Genomic DNA, 14,503 nt, shown 5'->3' with positions numbered 1-14,503 from the left:
AAAAATCGACGTGTTTCAGAAAGGCGGGGCATAGAGGAGAAACAATAATGTACAGTATGTGGAAAATAATGTGTTTTTTTAACCTTAAACCGCATAAACACATTTCATTACACCAAATACACAAAATAATCTTTTTAGCAGCATCATATGACCCCTTTAAGAATCAGAGTTTGTGCTTTGAAAGCAGGGCACAGGGATGAAAAACGAAGAGGGTAAATTCTCCTAATGACTCACAACGACCTGCTGTTTGATCATCCCAACCTGTAAGGATAATGTTGGGCACTCCTCCTCCACAATTAGAGTAGAGCATATTGGGCCTCATCTGAAGGTGGTCTTGCAGGTTGCCATGGCTACCGCCCAAGCCCATGAGGGCAGCCTGGGAGTAGTAGAGGTTGGAAGAAGGGTCAAACCCTCCTGCCACAGAGCTCATGACATTCTCCAACATATTATACTGATCCTGCTGTTTAAACACACACACAAAATATTTGTTACACTGTTTATAAGACAAAACATGACCAAGATAGGAATTAGAGAGATCTTCCTCATATCTTTACCTGATAGGACGAACACTTGGACTGACGTCCAGAAAACTGCAGCTCCATAAAGGGATCATTAAAAAATGCCCCCATGCTGTTGTGCTGCAAGCAAAAACAAGATTCAGTGTTTTCCTGTTCAGCCAAGAATAACCAGCGTCTGTAACTGCTGAATATTAGTTATTCTCCTCAGCTCCCTGTTTCAACTAATGTTTCAATAGGAACTCACAGCACTGGAATTAAAGTCGAGCGGGACGCTCTGCAGTGGGGACACAGGCTGGTGCTGCTGGTGCTGCTGTTGGCCACCTGTTGGTCGTTGCTGCACCACTGGATGCTGGGAGCTCTGCTGAATAGACAGATGGGACTGGGGAGGAGGTTGCTGATGCTGATGCTGCTGCTGCTGCAGGGGCTGCTGGGTTTGCTGGTAAAGGGGGTAGGGAGGGGGCGGCTCCATCGGCAAGTTGCTGGTGTCCAAGGCAACACCCTAAAGAGAATGGGAAACTTATAAAATCATTTGACTGAGCTTAGCTACGGTACGCTACAGAACACCCTGTTCTTGGCAGACATGAACAACAAACCAGCTGCCACATTTGTAAGCACAGGGCTCCACAAAATAAATAAATAAATTTTTGGAAAACATGAGAAGGATGGCATAACATTTTACAGATGGCACTAGCACCTGATTTGGTATTCTGTTCCACACACAAAAAAAATGATGTATGATTTTTAGAAGACACTACACAGGTCATATGGACCACTTCTTTGCCCTTTTTTATTTTAATTTTAACAGCATGACAGACATGGTAATTATGAACAGCCATTGTTTGGAAAAGAGCTCCTTCAAAATTAATAACTGGGGCTGGGTGTTGATTCGGAATTCCTATTTCGATTAGACTATATTTTGATTCAATTTGATTTCCGTCTTGCTTTCTCTGTGGTTGCTGTAAATTATACAGGGAAGCATCTGATTCGGTACGTTACAAAAACGTTTTTTTTAATTAACCACAGGGTCTAAACTTCAATTGCTCTTTATAATATATATTATGACATGCACCACTGTTCAAAAGTTTGGGGTCTGTAAGCAGAACAACTGTTTTCAACATTGATAAGAAATGTTGCTTGTGCACAAAATCAGCATATTAGAATGATTTCTGAAGGATCATGTGACACTGAAGACTAGAATACAGGAATACAGACTTACAGGAAAAAAACGCATTTTAAATACATTAAAAAAAGAAAACTGTTATTATGTGGAAAATAATGTGTTTTTTTAACCTTAAACCGCATAAACACATTTCATTACACCAAATACACAAAATAATCTTTTTAGCAGCATCATATGACCCCTTTAAGAATCAGAGTTTGTGCTTTGAAAGCAGGGCACAGGGATGAAAAACGAAGAGGGTAAATTCTCCTAATGACTCACAACGACCTGCTGTTTGATCATCCCAACCTGTAAGGATAATGTTGGGCACTCCTCCTCCACAATTAGAGTAGAGCATATTGGGCCTCATCTGAAGGTGGTCTTGCAGGTTGCCATGGCTACCGCCCAAGCCCATGAGGGCAGCCTGGGAGTAGTAGAGGTTGGAAGAAGGGTCAAACCCTCCTGCCACAGAGCTCATGACATTCTCCAACATATTATACTGATCCTGCTGTTTAAACACACACACAAAATATTTGTTACACTGTTTATAAGACAAAACATGACCAAGATAGGAATTAGAGAGATCTTCCTCATATCTTTACCTGATAGGACGAACACTTGGACTGACGTCCAGAAAACTGCAGCTCCATAAAGGGATCATTAAAAAATGCCCCCATGCTGTTGTGCTGCAAGCAAAAACAAGATTCAGTGTTTTCCTGTTCAGCCAAGAATAACCAGCGTCTGTAACTGCTGAATATTAGTTATTCTCCTCAGCTCCCTGTTTCAACTAATGTTTCAATAGGAACTCACAGCACTGGAATTAAAGTCGAGCGGGACGCTCTGCAGTGGGGACACAGGCTGGTGCTGCTGGTGCTGCTGTTGGCCACCTGTTGGTCGTTGCTGCACCACTGGATGCTGGGAGCTCTGCTGAATAGACAGATGGGACTGGGGAGGAGGTTGCTGATGCTGATGCTGCTGCTGCTGCAGGTGCTGCTGGGTTTGCTGGTAAAGGGGGTAGGGAGGGGGCGGCTCCATCGGCAAGTTGCTGGTGTCCAAGGCAACACCCTAAAGAGAATGGGAAACTTATAAAATCATTTGACTGAGCTTAGCTACGGTACGCTACAGAACACCCTGTTCTTGGCAGACATGAACAACAAACCAGCTGCCACATTTGTAAGCACAGGGCTCCACAAAATAAATAAATAAATTTTTGGAAAACATGAGAAGGATGGCATAACATTTTACAGATGGCACTAGCACCTGATTTGGTATTCTGTTCCACACACAAAAAAAATGATGTATGATTTTTAGAAGACACTACACAGGTCATATGGACCACTTCTTTGCCCTTTTTTATTTTAATTTTAACAGCATGACAGACATGGTAATTATGAACAGCCATTGTTTGGAAAAGAGCTCCTTCAAAATTAATAACTGGGGCTGGGTGTTGATTCGGAATTCCTATTTCGATTAGACTATATTTTGATTCAATTTGATTTCCGTCTTGCTTTCTCTGTGGTTGCTGTAAATTATACAGGGAAGCATCTGATTCGGTACGTTACAAAAACGTTTTTTTTAATTAACCACAGGGTCTAAACTTCAATTGCTCTTTATAATATATATTATGACATGCACCACTGTTCAAAAGTTTGGGGTCTGTAAGCAGAACAACTGTTTTCAACATTGATAAGAAATGTTGCTTGTGCACAAAATCAGCATATTAGAATGATTTCTGAAGGATCATGTGACACTGAAGACTAGAATACAGGAATACAGACTTACAGGAAAAAAACGCATTTTAAATACATTAAAAAAAGAAAACTGTTATTTTTAATTGTAATATTTCACAATATTTTAGTTTTACTGTATTTTTGAATGGAATGACATGAGTATAAAATGAAATTTTAACCATTTGTAGCAAAGAATTCTGTGTTGAATTCAAATTGTTGTGCCTCAAAATCCAGACCAATATGAACAGTGTTGCTCAGTGCAACCAATTAAATTCAACACAGAAATCTGTTACAAAACCTTGCAGGATCAAAACTGATCATTGGGTCGTCATCCAAAGACTCAAAATAAACAACCCTTTGCTATTCACTCATGCCATGTATATATTTGGACTGTGCTGTGTGGTTCAATCGGTAGTGATGTATCACCACACATTTGATTGTTCGACTTGCAGCATTAACAGCAGAAAATGGTAATGCATAATTACATTTTTCCTTTTTTTATTTGTAGTCCTGAAAAGTCTAACCACATTAGACACACTCTGGAGTAGAGGTCTGCTACCTGACCCGAGCCCGACGGGTCCCGAAATACTTTCGGGTTTCGGGTCGGGTTCGGGTTAATGTTTAATGAATAGCTTCGGGTTCGGGTCGGGCTCGGGTTTATAGCTAAACTAAAACTATATGCAGGCTACGCTGCTTTCATAGACGCACGCACACACATTATTGCACACGACAACACAGCACGGTAACTTTTATTAGTAAAATAGCTTCGACAGGCTACTGACTCGCAACGTTATATTTCTCTGCAATGAGGGGGTAAAATCGCTGTTTTTGAAGGAACTAAGCCTCATTGCTTTTAGAGAGAGACACGCAGACGCAGGTTCACACGCGCAACTTTCATCTCTCTCTCTCTCTCTCTCTTGCGCGTGCTAATTCAAATAAATGATATAATTAGCCTAATTAATTCAAATAAATGCGATCTTACCGCACTGCATCTCTGTGTCTGATTTAAAGCAGGCCGAATGCTAACGAGCCTTAACTGACGAAAATGACCATAATTTGCACGATGGAAGAATTATCGTCTTGTCGTATACAACCATTCAAAAACTCGGCAGAATTTATGTGACCGCTGCACCTGATGTTCATAAACTTTCATAACTGGTAAGTGTTTTTTCTTTTGCCTTGTGAACTGGCCGAGCCTTAATGATTCTGTGTCTTTACATGTATTTGCTTACTGACCGTTGCATGCAATCGTGAAATACAGCATTTTTTTAAATTGGCTATTCGTTGTGGAAAAAAAAAAAAAAGATTTCAGGTTCGGGTTCTAAATTTTAACTGTGCCGCTCGGGTCGGGTCAGACGATCTCGGGTACAGGCCGGGGTCGGGCTTCACTTTAAAGCCCGTGCAGACCTCTACTCTGGAGCCCTGTAAGCAGTTTAATACAAGAAGCCGGTGATGGTCTGGATGAGGATTGAGTAAAGATACCACCGAAGAACATGAGATGCTGGATGAGGAGTTTTAATGAGCACTTTCTCACCTGTGTGATCGGAGAGAGAGAGGGCGACATTGTCGGGGAGAGCTGCTTGCCCAGGCTTCGCCTCTGATCGCCCCCTGGAGAGAGTGTCAGGGGACTAATGGGGGCCGGCCTTCTCCTGGGTGAACTCGCCAGGCCCGTCGTAGGAGGGTTGGACAGCGAGGAGAGACGCAGAGATGTGTGGATTGATGGATTGCTGAGAGATGAGTGTAGCTGAGAGTTGGTGAGGGACGCCTGGATGGAAGGGTTGCTTAGAGAGGATGACAGCCCTACGAGGACAGCAAACATGACATAATCAGCTTCAGGGGTTAAAAGTGCTTCTTGAACCACCTTAATGAAACCGAGATATGCCAATAATGGCTTTATGAGTCACTGCGTGCAGGCCGGCTCCTGTCCTGATGTCCACTCCTCAGAAAAGACACTGAGCAATTGTCTGCAGGTTACTGGACCAGTGAGAGCGAGAGAGAAAAGAGCTGTTTATGAGCAGCCAATGCAGGGGTTAAAGGTCAACTGTGTCTCTGGGGATCAGCCAATCAGCTAGCAGCACAGCTGAAACGGGCAGCAGAAACATCCTAGCACACCCTGTTCCCAGACATGAGAGCGAATGGAAAGAATAAAGCTGAAGAGAATGGAAGTCAAAGAGAGCGATCAGATGGCGGATGGATTTAAAAAGGGGGGAAGAGAGAGGAGGAGAGCTGTGGTCTTCTGCATGGATGTGGCCCTTTAGAAAACACATGGCATTCATATCCAAGAAAGCGCCTACAGTTTAAGCCTACAGTGTGCCGTTAAACAAAGCCCGGAGTGTTCAGCCAGTCTCTTCTGAAGCCAGGAGATGCTTTAACAGCAAACGAGCCTCCTTGAATAACGATTTGGTCACAAACAAAAGCTCTTTTTATTCTTAGACTATGAGATTACGCATGTGTGAAATCCAGTACAAGTATTAAGGTGTCTGTTTATGCTGTATTTAGTAAATCCACTGACCTTGTGAGTTTCCGATGCCCAGATGCATCATGGCTGCGGGGAGGTTGCCGGTGCTGCTGCCTCCGCTCAGGTTGGGATATCCAGCCTCGTCGGGGTCCAGAGGAGTGGGCAGCGGAGAGGGGAAGTGCAGGTTACTGAGGTCAGGCAGAGACCCGCCAGTGTTTAAAGTGCCCTGGTAGTGAGACAAACCTGCATTCTGCTCTGGAGAAGGGAATATGCTGCAGAGAAACAGAGACGGACAATTTCAGCATGTTTAAATGTACAGCAAATATCTAGTAAGCAACCAATCAACATGCACACAAATTTCTCTTGACTTACTTGATTCCAGGAACTTCGCAGGACTTTGGCCGGGAGGACAGAGACTGCACCTGCAACCAGGCAACATCTGCATTATATATCCACATTCACGGAGATACATTTTGCGAACTGCTATCTACAGACAATCAATTAGTATTGTAGCTGGCAAGACCAAATGGCATCATACTAATAACACTAATATGTAATCAACAGCACAAAGATTCTGTTGAAGTCGCCATGAAATCAAAACTGACAATTTGTTTATGGAATGTTGCAGTTTTTAATATAAATCACTTATCCACACACAACATTAGTTTTTCAAATAAAAAGAAAAAAAAAACACACGTGGCCTGTTAAAAAATTAACATGCCCCTCTCCTTACTATGTCATCTCTTCTCTGATGACGTGTATGCTGACGTGAGGACTGAGTAATAAGGTATCCTAGATTCAATCCCCCCAGCAAACTGTCACTCACATGAAATGATTGCTGTAATTAACAAACGACAATCAATTCCCCATGGACAACAAAATTCCACCCTGCATATTTTCCCTGGTCAAGAAGCTTACATGTTACAATAGGGAAGAAAAACAATCACAAATTCTTTTACACGCCGACTTTTAATAGAATTACTTCCTCTAGATCAAAGTTACCAACTTTACTTGGTCAAAGTTAGGAAATGACTGCATAAATAGCGGGCATAATATATTGGTTTACAGGACAAATTTAGAAACACAAAGCATTGAACAGACTAACCAATACAAGCAAAATACAGAGGTCAACCAAAGCCAGACAAAACCTTGAGTTTAGTGACACAGCATCAGTGAGATTTCTGAGTAAAAAGTGAACAAATAAATGTAACTTCAAACTCAATACGTAACCAAAAAATATAACTTAATTTCGGTACACAATCATTTAGATCAATACTCAATACTTTATTTTTTTTTGGTAACGAAACGAATCAAAAACTAACGTGCTATTGAACACAGTTCTTAATTTTGTTAGTAATAATCAGTGTTGGGCAAGTTACTCTGAAAATATAATCAAATTACTGATTAAAATGTAATTAAATTACTGATTACTCCTTTTAAAAGTAATCACTTTACTGTTCTGATTACTTTATTTCAAAAGTAATTAGTAATTAGTTACATTACTAGTTACGTTACTTTTTTCTCCATGAAATTTATGAAATCCCAGCATACACGCTCCCGATAAATATTTGTTATTAAAGCATCAACATTCACAGAACAGTTATTTTAACTAAAGCAAGCGGCTGCTGCGTGCATGGTTTGGTAAGGCAGAATGCCAGCAAAGAGCTCTGCATTTATAATCTCTAAAAGACATCCCATACGCTTGCACCTGTTAATCGTTTATATTTTATATTAGTTCATGGTGCTTTTGTGCAATAGATCAATAACAATTTATTTGTTTTAGATATTTTATGGTTAAATATTTCTATTTTGCTGGAGTCCCGTGAATCATTTTATTCTCCCGCATCACACACACACACACACACACACACACACACACACGATTGTCTACCCGCCCGCACCAGCACTCGCACATTTTGTCCCGCGCCGCACTCTGTTGCGGAAAAGCAGGTCTGTAATCCACTGGCACTGAACTCGACAATGCATGTGCTACATCCTTTTTACAATCTCCAGATTATAAAACACTGCATTCTGTCAGCAATGTAACGCGGCAGTAACGTAAAGAGACCTCGGCTTGTAACTATACTCTAATTACTATTTTGAAAATGATAATGCGTTAAATTACTCCGTTACTAAAAAAGTAATCAAATTACAGTAACGCGTTACTAAGTAATGCGTTACTGCCCAACACTGGTAATAATGGCCAGTAAAAGGATTATTAGGCTGCCTTTATACAGTTACACATCTGATATTTTGATACAATTCTGATTTCTTTGGTCACAACCGAATTACAACTGAGTTGTTACTTAGTACTACAGATACTATAACATCACTACCCCTCATGCACTCACCTTTTTGGCCTCCCATAACTGTTTTGGCAGTGGCTTATTCACTCCGAGCAGATTCTCCTCATTAGGGACAGCATGAAATGAGAACACTGCAGAGGAAAAAAGACAGTCCCTCATTAAACAATTCAAATCATCCCTGCTGCATCCCCTATTCAAATTGCACAGTTAGGGCTGCACATCTTTAAGTCACTAATTTCATTTTGTCAACAAAAGAGTAAAAGTAAATACTCAATCTGCATCCTACAACTCAACCAAAAAAACGAGCTTTATTAAGTTATCTTACGGTAGGTAAACTACATGAGAGACATGTAATCTGAGTGGGACCGCCAGCAGAGCACACCAGCTGTTCCACAACACCAACACCATCCATCAGCCCACTACAGCAAACCACAGCGGAGTACTGTGAGGGCTGATGATGTCATTAAAGGGGTGAATCTTTTTTTTTGGTGGGCTGAACACATGATAGAGAATCAACAAGCATGACAACACACTTACCATCTCCAGAATTGTCCACCTCTGCTTCATTCATGCTGGCTGCACGACCACAAAGAGAAAGGCCAATTAGATCAAAGAGCAGTTAATCATTTTGCATTCACGCATGTAATCCCCCCCCCATTCATTTGCTGTCTGCTTTTCATGCCCACAGCAGAAAATGACATATGGAGGACTGCATGGGATTAAAAAAAAACATTCAGAACATGTGAATAAAGAGCATGTCACATGTCTTTTATAGAATTAAAATAGCTGACTGAACCACTGTTGATGTAACAGACAGTACATTAACACACATCACCCGAGACATGGCTTGATTAACACTTTTACTGAAAGTAATTAATTATTTCTCGATCCACAGAACCTAGTCTAGGGTGTAACTATGGAAAATAAACACCATCATACTCATATTTTATGCAAGTAATGAAAACAACAGGGATGAAGACATTAGAACAATAAATGTAATATTTAATCATATGATTGAAATATGCCGAGAATATTATTCTTGGTAAATCCCCTCCATTATTAAAGGGGTCATATGATGCGATTTCAAGTTTTCCTTTCTCTTTGGAGTGTTACAAGCTGATTGTGCATAGATAAGATCCCTGAAGTTGCAAAGACTAAAGTCTCAAAACCAAAGAGATATTCTTTATCAAAGTTAAGACTCTGCCATTGCTATTGACTGTTCAAATGCGGAGTTTTGCGCATCGTGTGTGTGTGTGCGAGAGAGAGAGAGAGAGAGAGAGAGCGAGAGGGAGAGCGAGAGAGAGAGTGAGAGGGAGAGCGAGAGAGAGAGCGAGAGGGTTACTCCAAATACACAAAATAATGATCTTTAAAAAAGCATCATATGAGCCCTTTAAGATATAACACAGAACAACATACTTTCAGAATGATTAGGATAGCGGAATCGAAGCAAATCACAAAGGCACGGCTCAAACAGGACCTCCACAAATTTAAAGATGCAAAACAAACATGCAAATACATCTCATGAAAAATACCGTGATATAAATTTTTGGTCATACCGCCCAGCACTATCTCGTGGTAAAAACAACATAATATAACAAACTGAAGTTTAAATAAAAAAAAAAAAATGTGAAAGGCTTAAAACAAGGTGCTTCCTGAAATGCCTGGTGTGAAGAAGTAACAGCCTCTAGCAAGTAGCTTTCCTTCATTCACTACTGTTGAAAAGTTTGGGGTTGATACAATGTTTTTAAGTTTTTCTCATGCTTCTCAAGCATTTTGAAATTAATATTGTGGAATATCAAATAACTGAATTTAAAATAAAACATTTATTTTCTATTTGAATATATTTTAAAATCATTTATTTCTGTGATGGCAAAGCTAAATTTTCAGCATCATTACTCAAGTCTTCAGTGTCACATGACATGTCAGAAATAAATCTAATTTACTGATTTGGTGTTCAAGAAACATTTCTTATTACTATAAATGCTGCAAACAGTTTTGCTGCTTAATATTTTTGTGAATACAAAGATAAATTTTTTTCAGGATTCTTTGATAGGAAGTTCAAAAACATTTATTTGAAAAAAAGAAAGACTTTTGTAACATGTCTTTACTATCAGTTTTTTAGGCATCCTTGCTAAATAAAAGCATTGATTTCTTTCAAAACAAACAAACAATCTTTTGAACATATCTTTACGCTGCAAAGTTCATTTCAGTCTTCTCACAAACCCTTGATTCATTGAAATGAGTCATTCAGAGTGCACACTCACTCCACCCACTGAAGACAGGGGGCACAAACTCCAGAGGGGGGAATTGAAAATGGCTTCTTAGTGTGTACCGTCTCATTAAGAAAAAAAAGAGAGGACAAAAAAAAGCATATTGGGAGAAATCTGTGACCACAAGCGCAAAGTGAATCAATGGAGAGGCATTGTTTTGTGTGCACCACAGAGATCCTGTGGAAAACAAACCTCCTTTCTGCTTCCTCTGCCGATGCTGGCCCAGAACTGATGCAGTGTGGGCCCAGAGCCAGATAAACCAGCTCCACTGCTTCAACAAAGCTGCCGGTCTCAGACGCCCAACTGCGACGCACAATGAATCAAACAAACAGTACAGCGACACCTCATTTCCCCCTCACTGAGAGTCTCATTCAACACCATAACTGACGGAAAAAGACAACTAGAACAGAAAAACGTTGGCCTGAGTCCAGAGTTTTGTCACGTTTTATCTTGAAGTGTAAAAGTACCTAAAAAAATGCTTTGTTAAAATACATTATTTGCAATTACATTTATCTATAATTATCCGTATAGCAAGCTCCCAAAATCAACAAAATTTTGCACCAAATCAGTGAAAAAAAAACAAAACAAAAAAACAAAACAAACAAAAAAAACCCCCCACTAAAAACAGCAGTAATTATTATACATGGTGTCAAATCATAAGTCCCAGTAGGGTCAGAGTCAAGCGGTTAAACGTGGCACACAGTTACGATACGGTCTTAATGCTTTCGGGGGATCCACACATGAATAGCACAGTTGTGTTGGCTGGCAGGTTTGGGATGAGACTACTGTGATAGCGGAAGCGAGACAAATTTTTGTCCCATGTAAGAGGCTGGTTTGTACTTGTTCACATTACGTGAGCCTCACTGCACACCGCCACAGTCAACTGTGTGCATAATTCAGATGAGCTGCCAGACAGATATTAAAAGCCTGCTGTCTGCCATGTCCTCAAGTGAAGCTGTGTCTGAGAAAACAACTGCCTTGGGCCACAGACAGCCTCTGAGTTATAGTGCTCCATATCTCGATGTACATGTGACCATTTTATTTGCTCCACATCTTCATTCAATATCTTATTTTAACCTACTGACTAAACAAAGATCTACTACACAAAGATGCTTTTAGCTTGGATATGCAGTTCAGATGAGCCACAATCTCAAGCCTAAATGCCTGCAAATCAATTTGTGAGAGAGCAAGTGACAAACAGAGTGAATGCAAAAGCGATTAAGCTTGTGTGAATTACTTGAGTCTATAGGGCTTTTCGCACCGCTTTATTTCCAGAACTAAATATACAGTACTAAAGTACTGGGACGATTTTGCGCGAACTATTTCCCAGTACCATTTAAAGGGTTGCATTCGCACCGAGAGTGTGTACTAAGAAGTGACGTAAGCCGGTCGACAGCGTCGTCATTTGTGTGTGGCGTTCAACAACAGAAACAAAGAAGAACAACATTAACAACAGGAGGATGGAGGCCGTTGTGATCGGAGATGTGTTTTTGTTGTGTCTCGCGGGTTTCACAATAATGGACATGGAAAGTCGATGTATACGTAAAACGATTGAAAGAACGGAAAGGAGGACTAAGAATCTCCAACGACAACTGGCAGTGCTACATTTGCTACAAGTGCCTGCACTTCAGCGTCCGTCCATCTATCGCTGTTCTCCATACTTGCGAAATAAGTTGACACAATGTTTACAGTATGTTTACACAGCGTTTTAAATCATGGCGGGTGAGGGCGTTTTCATACGCGTTTGGCCAATCAATGTTTACTTGCGTCACGATTAGTACCAGTTGTGCTGGTTAGACCCTGCTCCGGAGTAGGAGCTAATTTGGTTCTCGAAAAAGGCAGTCCGGTACTAAAATCGCACCCAGTTCCGGCAGTGCGAAAACGCCAAAAAGTGGGTAGTTCCACAATTAGTTCTGGTACTATGAAAAGGTTCCCGCGGTGCGAAAGGCCCTTATGTGTCTCTCAACAGGGTAACGTCTCTACTAACAGTGAAACTTTAAGTTCATCTGCCGTTATACCCAAGTAAGAAATGTCATATAGCTCTTAAGTTGCTAAACTATTTTACTAATAAAATCGTCAAAGCAGTGCTAACAACACATTTCTGTGCACATGTATGTTTCCGTGTGTGCAAGCGTGTGTGTCTGTATTGTATGTGTGTGCATTTGTATGGGAGAGAGCAGGAGAAAGAGATAATTAAATGTAATTTTATGGAAAAAACATTATGGAAATAATTGGTCATTTTCATCGTATTGTCTACTGTATTTATTTGCTTCGTCAGTCGTTGTGGGTTTTGGTTCTTTTGCTGTTGTAGGGACCTTTGAAATAACAAATCATTTTGCGAAGTGATACGGACATGCGGTAGTGCGGTCAAGACCTGCCTGGAACTACTTTAGCCATGCGTTTCCCTGAAAATAATTGCACACCTTAGAATGTTTGTCAACCAATCAGATTCAAGCATTCAAAAGCTGACATATCAAATACGGTTTAAGCCTCTACTCCATTTCATGTGAGAATACTACATTATCTCTAAAGCCCTTTGCCAGCACTATTCATTCACAGAACACCATTAGTACGTAGAGTTTTTAAATGCTTAGCTTGCAGTCTCTGAGCTCATTGTGTCCCACACAACAATATTTAAATGATTCAAAAAATATATCACTCTCTGGTCTGAAATTTTGTTATGAAGATGAAGTTAGGATCATTTAATGATTTTGAAAGAAACTCACCATGAGTGCACTCATTTGATCATTTGATTAAAAATACAGTCATTTGAAATATTATACGTTTTTGTCACTTTTGATTTAATGTATCCTTGCTGAATAAGCGTATTAATTTATTTAAAAAAAATAATAAATACATACATAAAAAAGCATCTTATTGAGCCCAAACCTTTGAACGGAAGTGTATGCACTGGCATGAGATTACTATAATAGAGCCTGTCTGTGTAAAGTTACATAAACTCTTCACGTCATGACCATGTATATCCTGTAATTCACATGATACATGTAAGAATACTAGAAAGGGATGTGACATTACAATCCGCAAAGCAATGTTTATATGTAACAAACATCAGTAATGCACAAGCAGATGATCAACCTCAAAATGCACCCCCTGAACCAGTTTTTATTAATCAAACTGAAGGAAATTATATTAATGAACACAAAATATATTAAAAAGGACCTGAAGTGCTGATGCAATGTCATGAAAAAAAAGATCAATACATAATTGTTTTGGCACAGCCGTAACTTTCTTCGCCAGACTTTCACTGTTCTAATGATAAAACATTTGCACCGATCATCCCACCCTATGACATAATCCTGTAGTCTAACAAACATCTTCACTACAGCATGTGTCTGTGAAATCTGGCTATGTGTCCTTTCAGGGGAGTATGAGCCAGACTACTGCATCTATAAAGCTCATGGGGCTGTACATTAATTTGTTTTCAAGAGCTCAAGAAATCAGAAAAATAAGGGTAGAGGAAACATCCTTCAACAGCACTCTGGGTGGGCTGATTGTCAGCCATTTTCAGCGTACCTTCTGAAATGCCTGTGTTTGTAACCAAGACAACTAGATAAACAACATGACAGTGAGCCCCAGCTGTGTCGTGCAAACACGCTGCACTGGGTGGGACGGTTTGATTTGGGTCTGGTATAAATCATTGATTTATCATCTATGAATGGCATTGTACAATCCATCTGACCCCCTGCATTTCTGTTTCAACCACACTGTTATGCCATGCATTAACAATGGCTTTGTAAAACTACAGTATGGTTGTGGAGGTATTAAACTAGCCCAAAAATAAGGAGGAGGAGGTGGAAGCCAAGCTCACCGTTTCTCTGAGGAGGTCCTCTGCCCATCTGCTGGTTCCTGCCAAAAGGATCCTGTGGGTTTGGGCTCATGGCACTGGTGTGCAGAGCTGAGTCAGAGTTTGTTCTGTGGCAGAAGGAGAGAGGAAGAAAGGAGGAAAACAGCTCGGTCAGTGAGCCACCAAAAAAACTGCTGAGCCGAGCCATGCCAACATGACCCTTTGCCCTCGCTCACTGCCTTCATCAAGCAACAGTG

General features: G+C 40.4%; 1 protein-coding gene across 4 annotated transcripts in view; it reads right to left on the bottom strand.

Moving 5' to 3' along the window:
* LOC107695354 (CREB-regulated transcription coactivator 3-like) overlaps window positions 1-14,503 on the bottom strand; it is a 62,593-nt gene that overhangs the window by 4,985 nt on the left and 43,105 nt on the right. For 2 of the 4 annotated variants that reach the window (XM_016495231.1, XM_016495233.1), the window contains 9 exons: window positions 14,271-14,374; window positions 8,709-8,747; window positions 8,217-8,302; window positions 6,238-6,287; window positions 5,920-6,137; window positions 4,942-5,207; window positions 2,488-2,742; window positions 2,280-2,363; window positions 1,960-2,185 (listed from right to left, as the gene is read on the bottom strand). In XM_016495231.1, coding sequence (XP_016350717.1) covers window positions 1,960-2,185; window positions 2,280-2,363; window positions 2,488-2,742; window positions 4,942-5,207; window positions 5,920-6,137; window positions 6,238-6,287; window positions 8,217-8,302; window positions 8,709-8,747; window positions 14,271-14,374 — 1,328 coding nt within the window. Of the gene's footprint in view, window positions 1-261; window positions 461-554; window positions 639-762; window positions 829-1,959; window positions 2,186-2,279; window positions 2,364-2,487; window positions 2,743-4,941; window positions 5,208-5,919; window positions 6,138-6,237; window positions 6,288-8,216; window positions 8,303-8,708; window positions 8,748-14,270; window positions 14,375-14,503 lie in introns of all 4 variants that reach the window. The other 2 variants (XM_016495234.1, XM_016495232.1) reach the window with 2 other exon arrangements.

Source organism: Sinocyclocheilus anshuiensis, unplaced genomic scaffold, assembly GCF_001515605.1.
Source record: "Sinocyclocheilus anshuiensis isolate Anshui unplaced genomic scaffold, SAMN03320099.WGS_v1.1 scaffold282, whole genome shotgun sequence".
NCBI classification, from domain to species: Eukaryota; Metazoa; Chordata; class Actinopteri; order Cypriniformes; family Cyprinidae; genus Sinocyclocheilus; species Sinocyclocheilus anshuiensis.
This window is presented reverse-complemented; position numbering and strand designations above follow the sequence as displayed.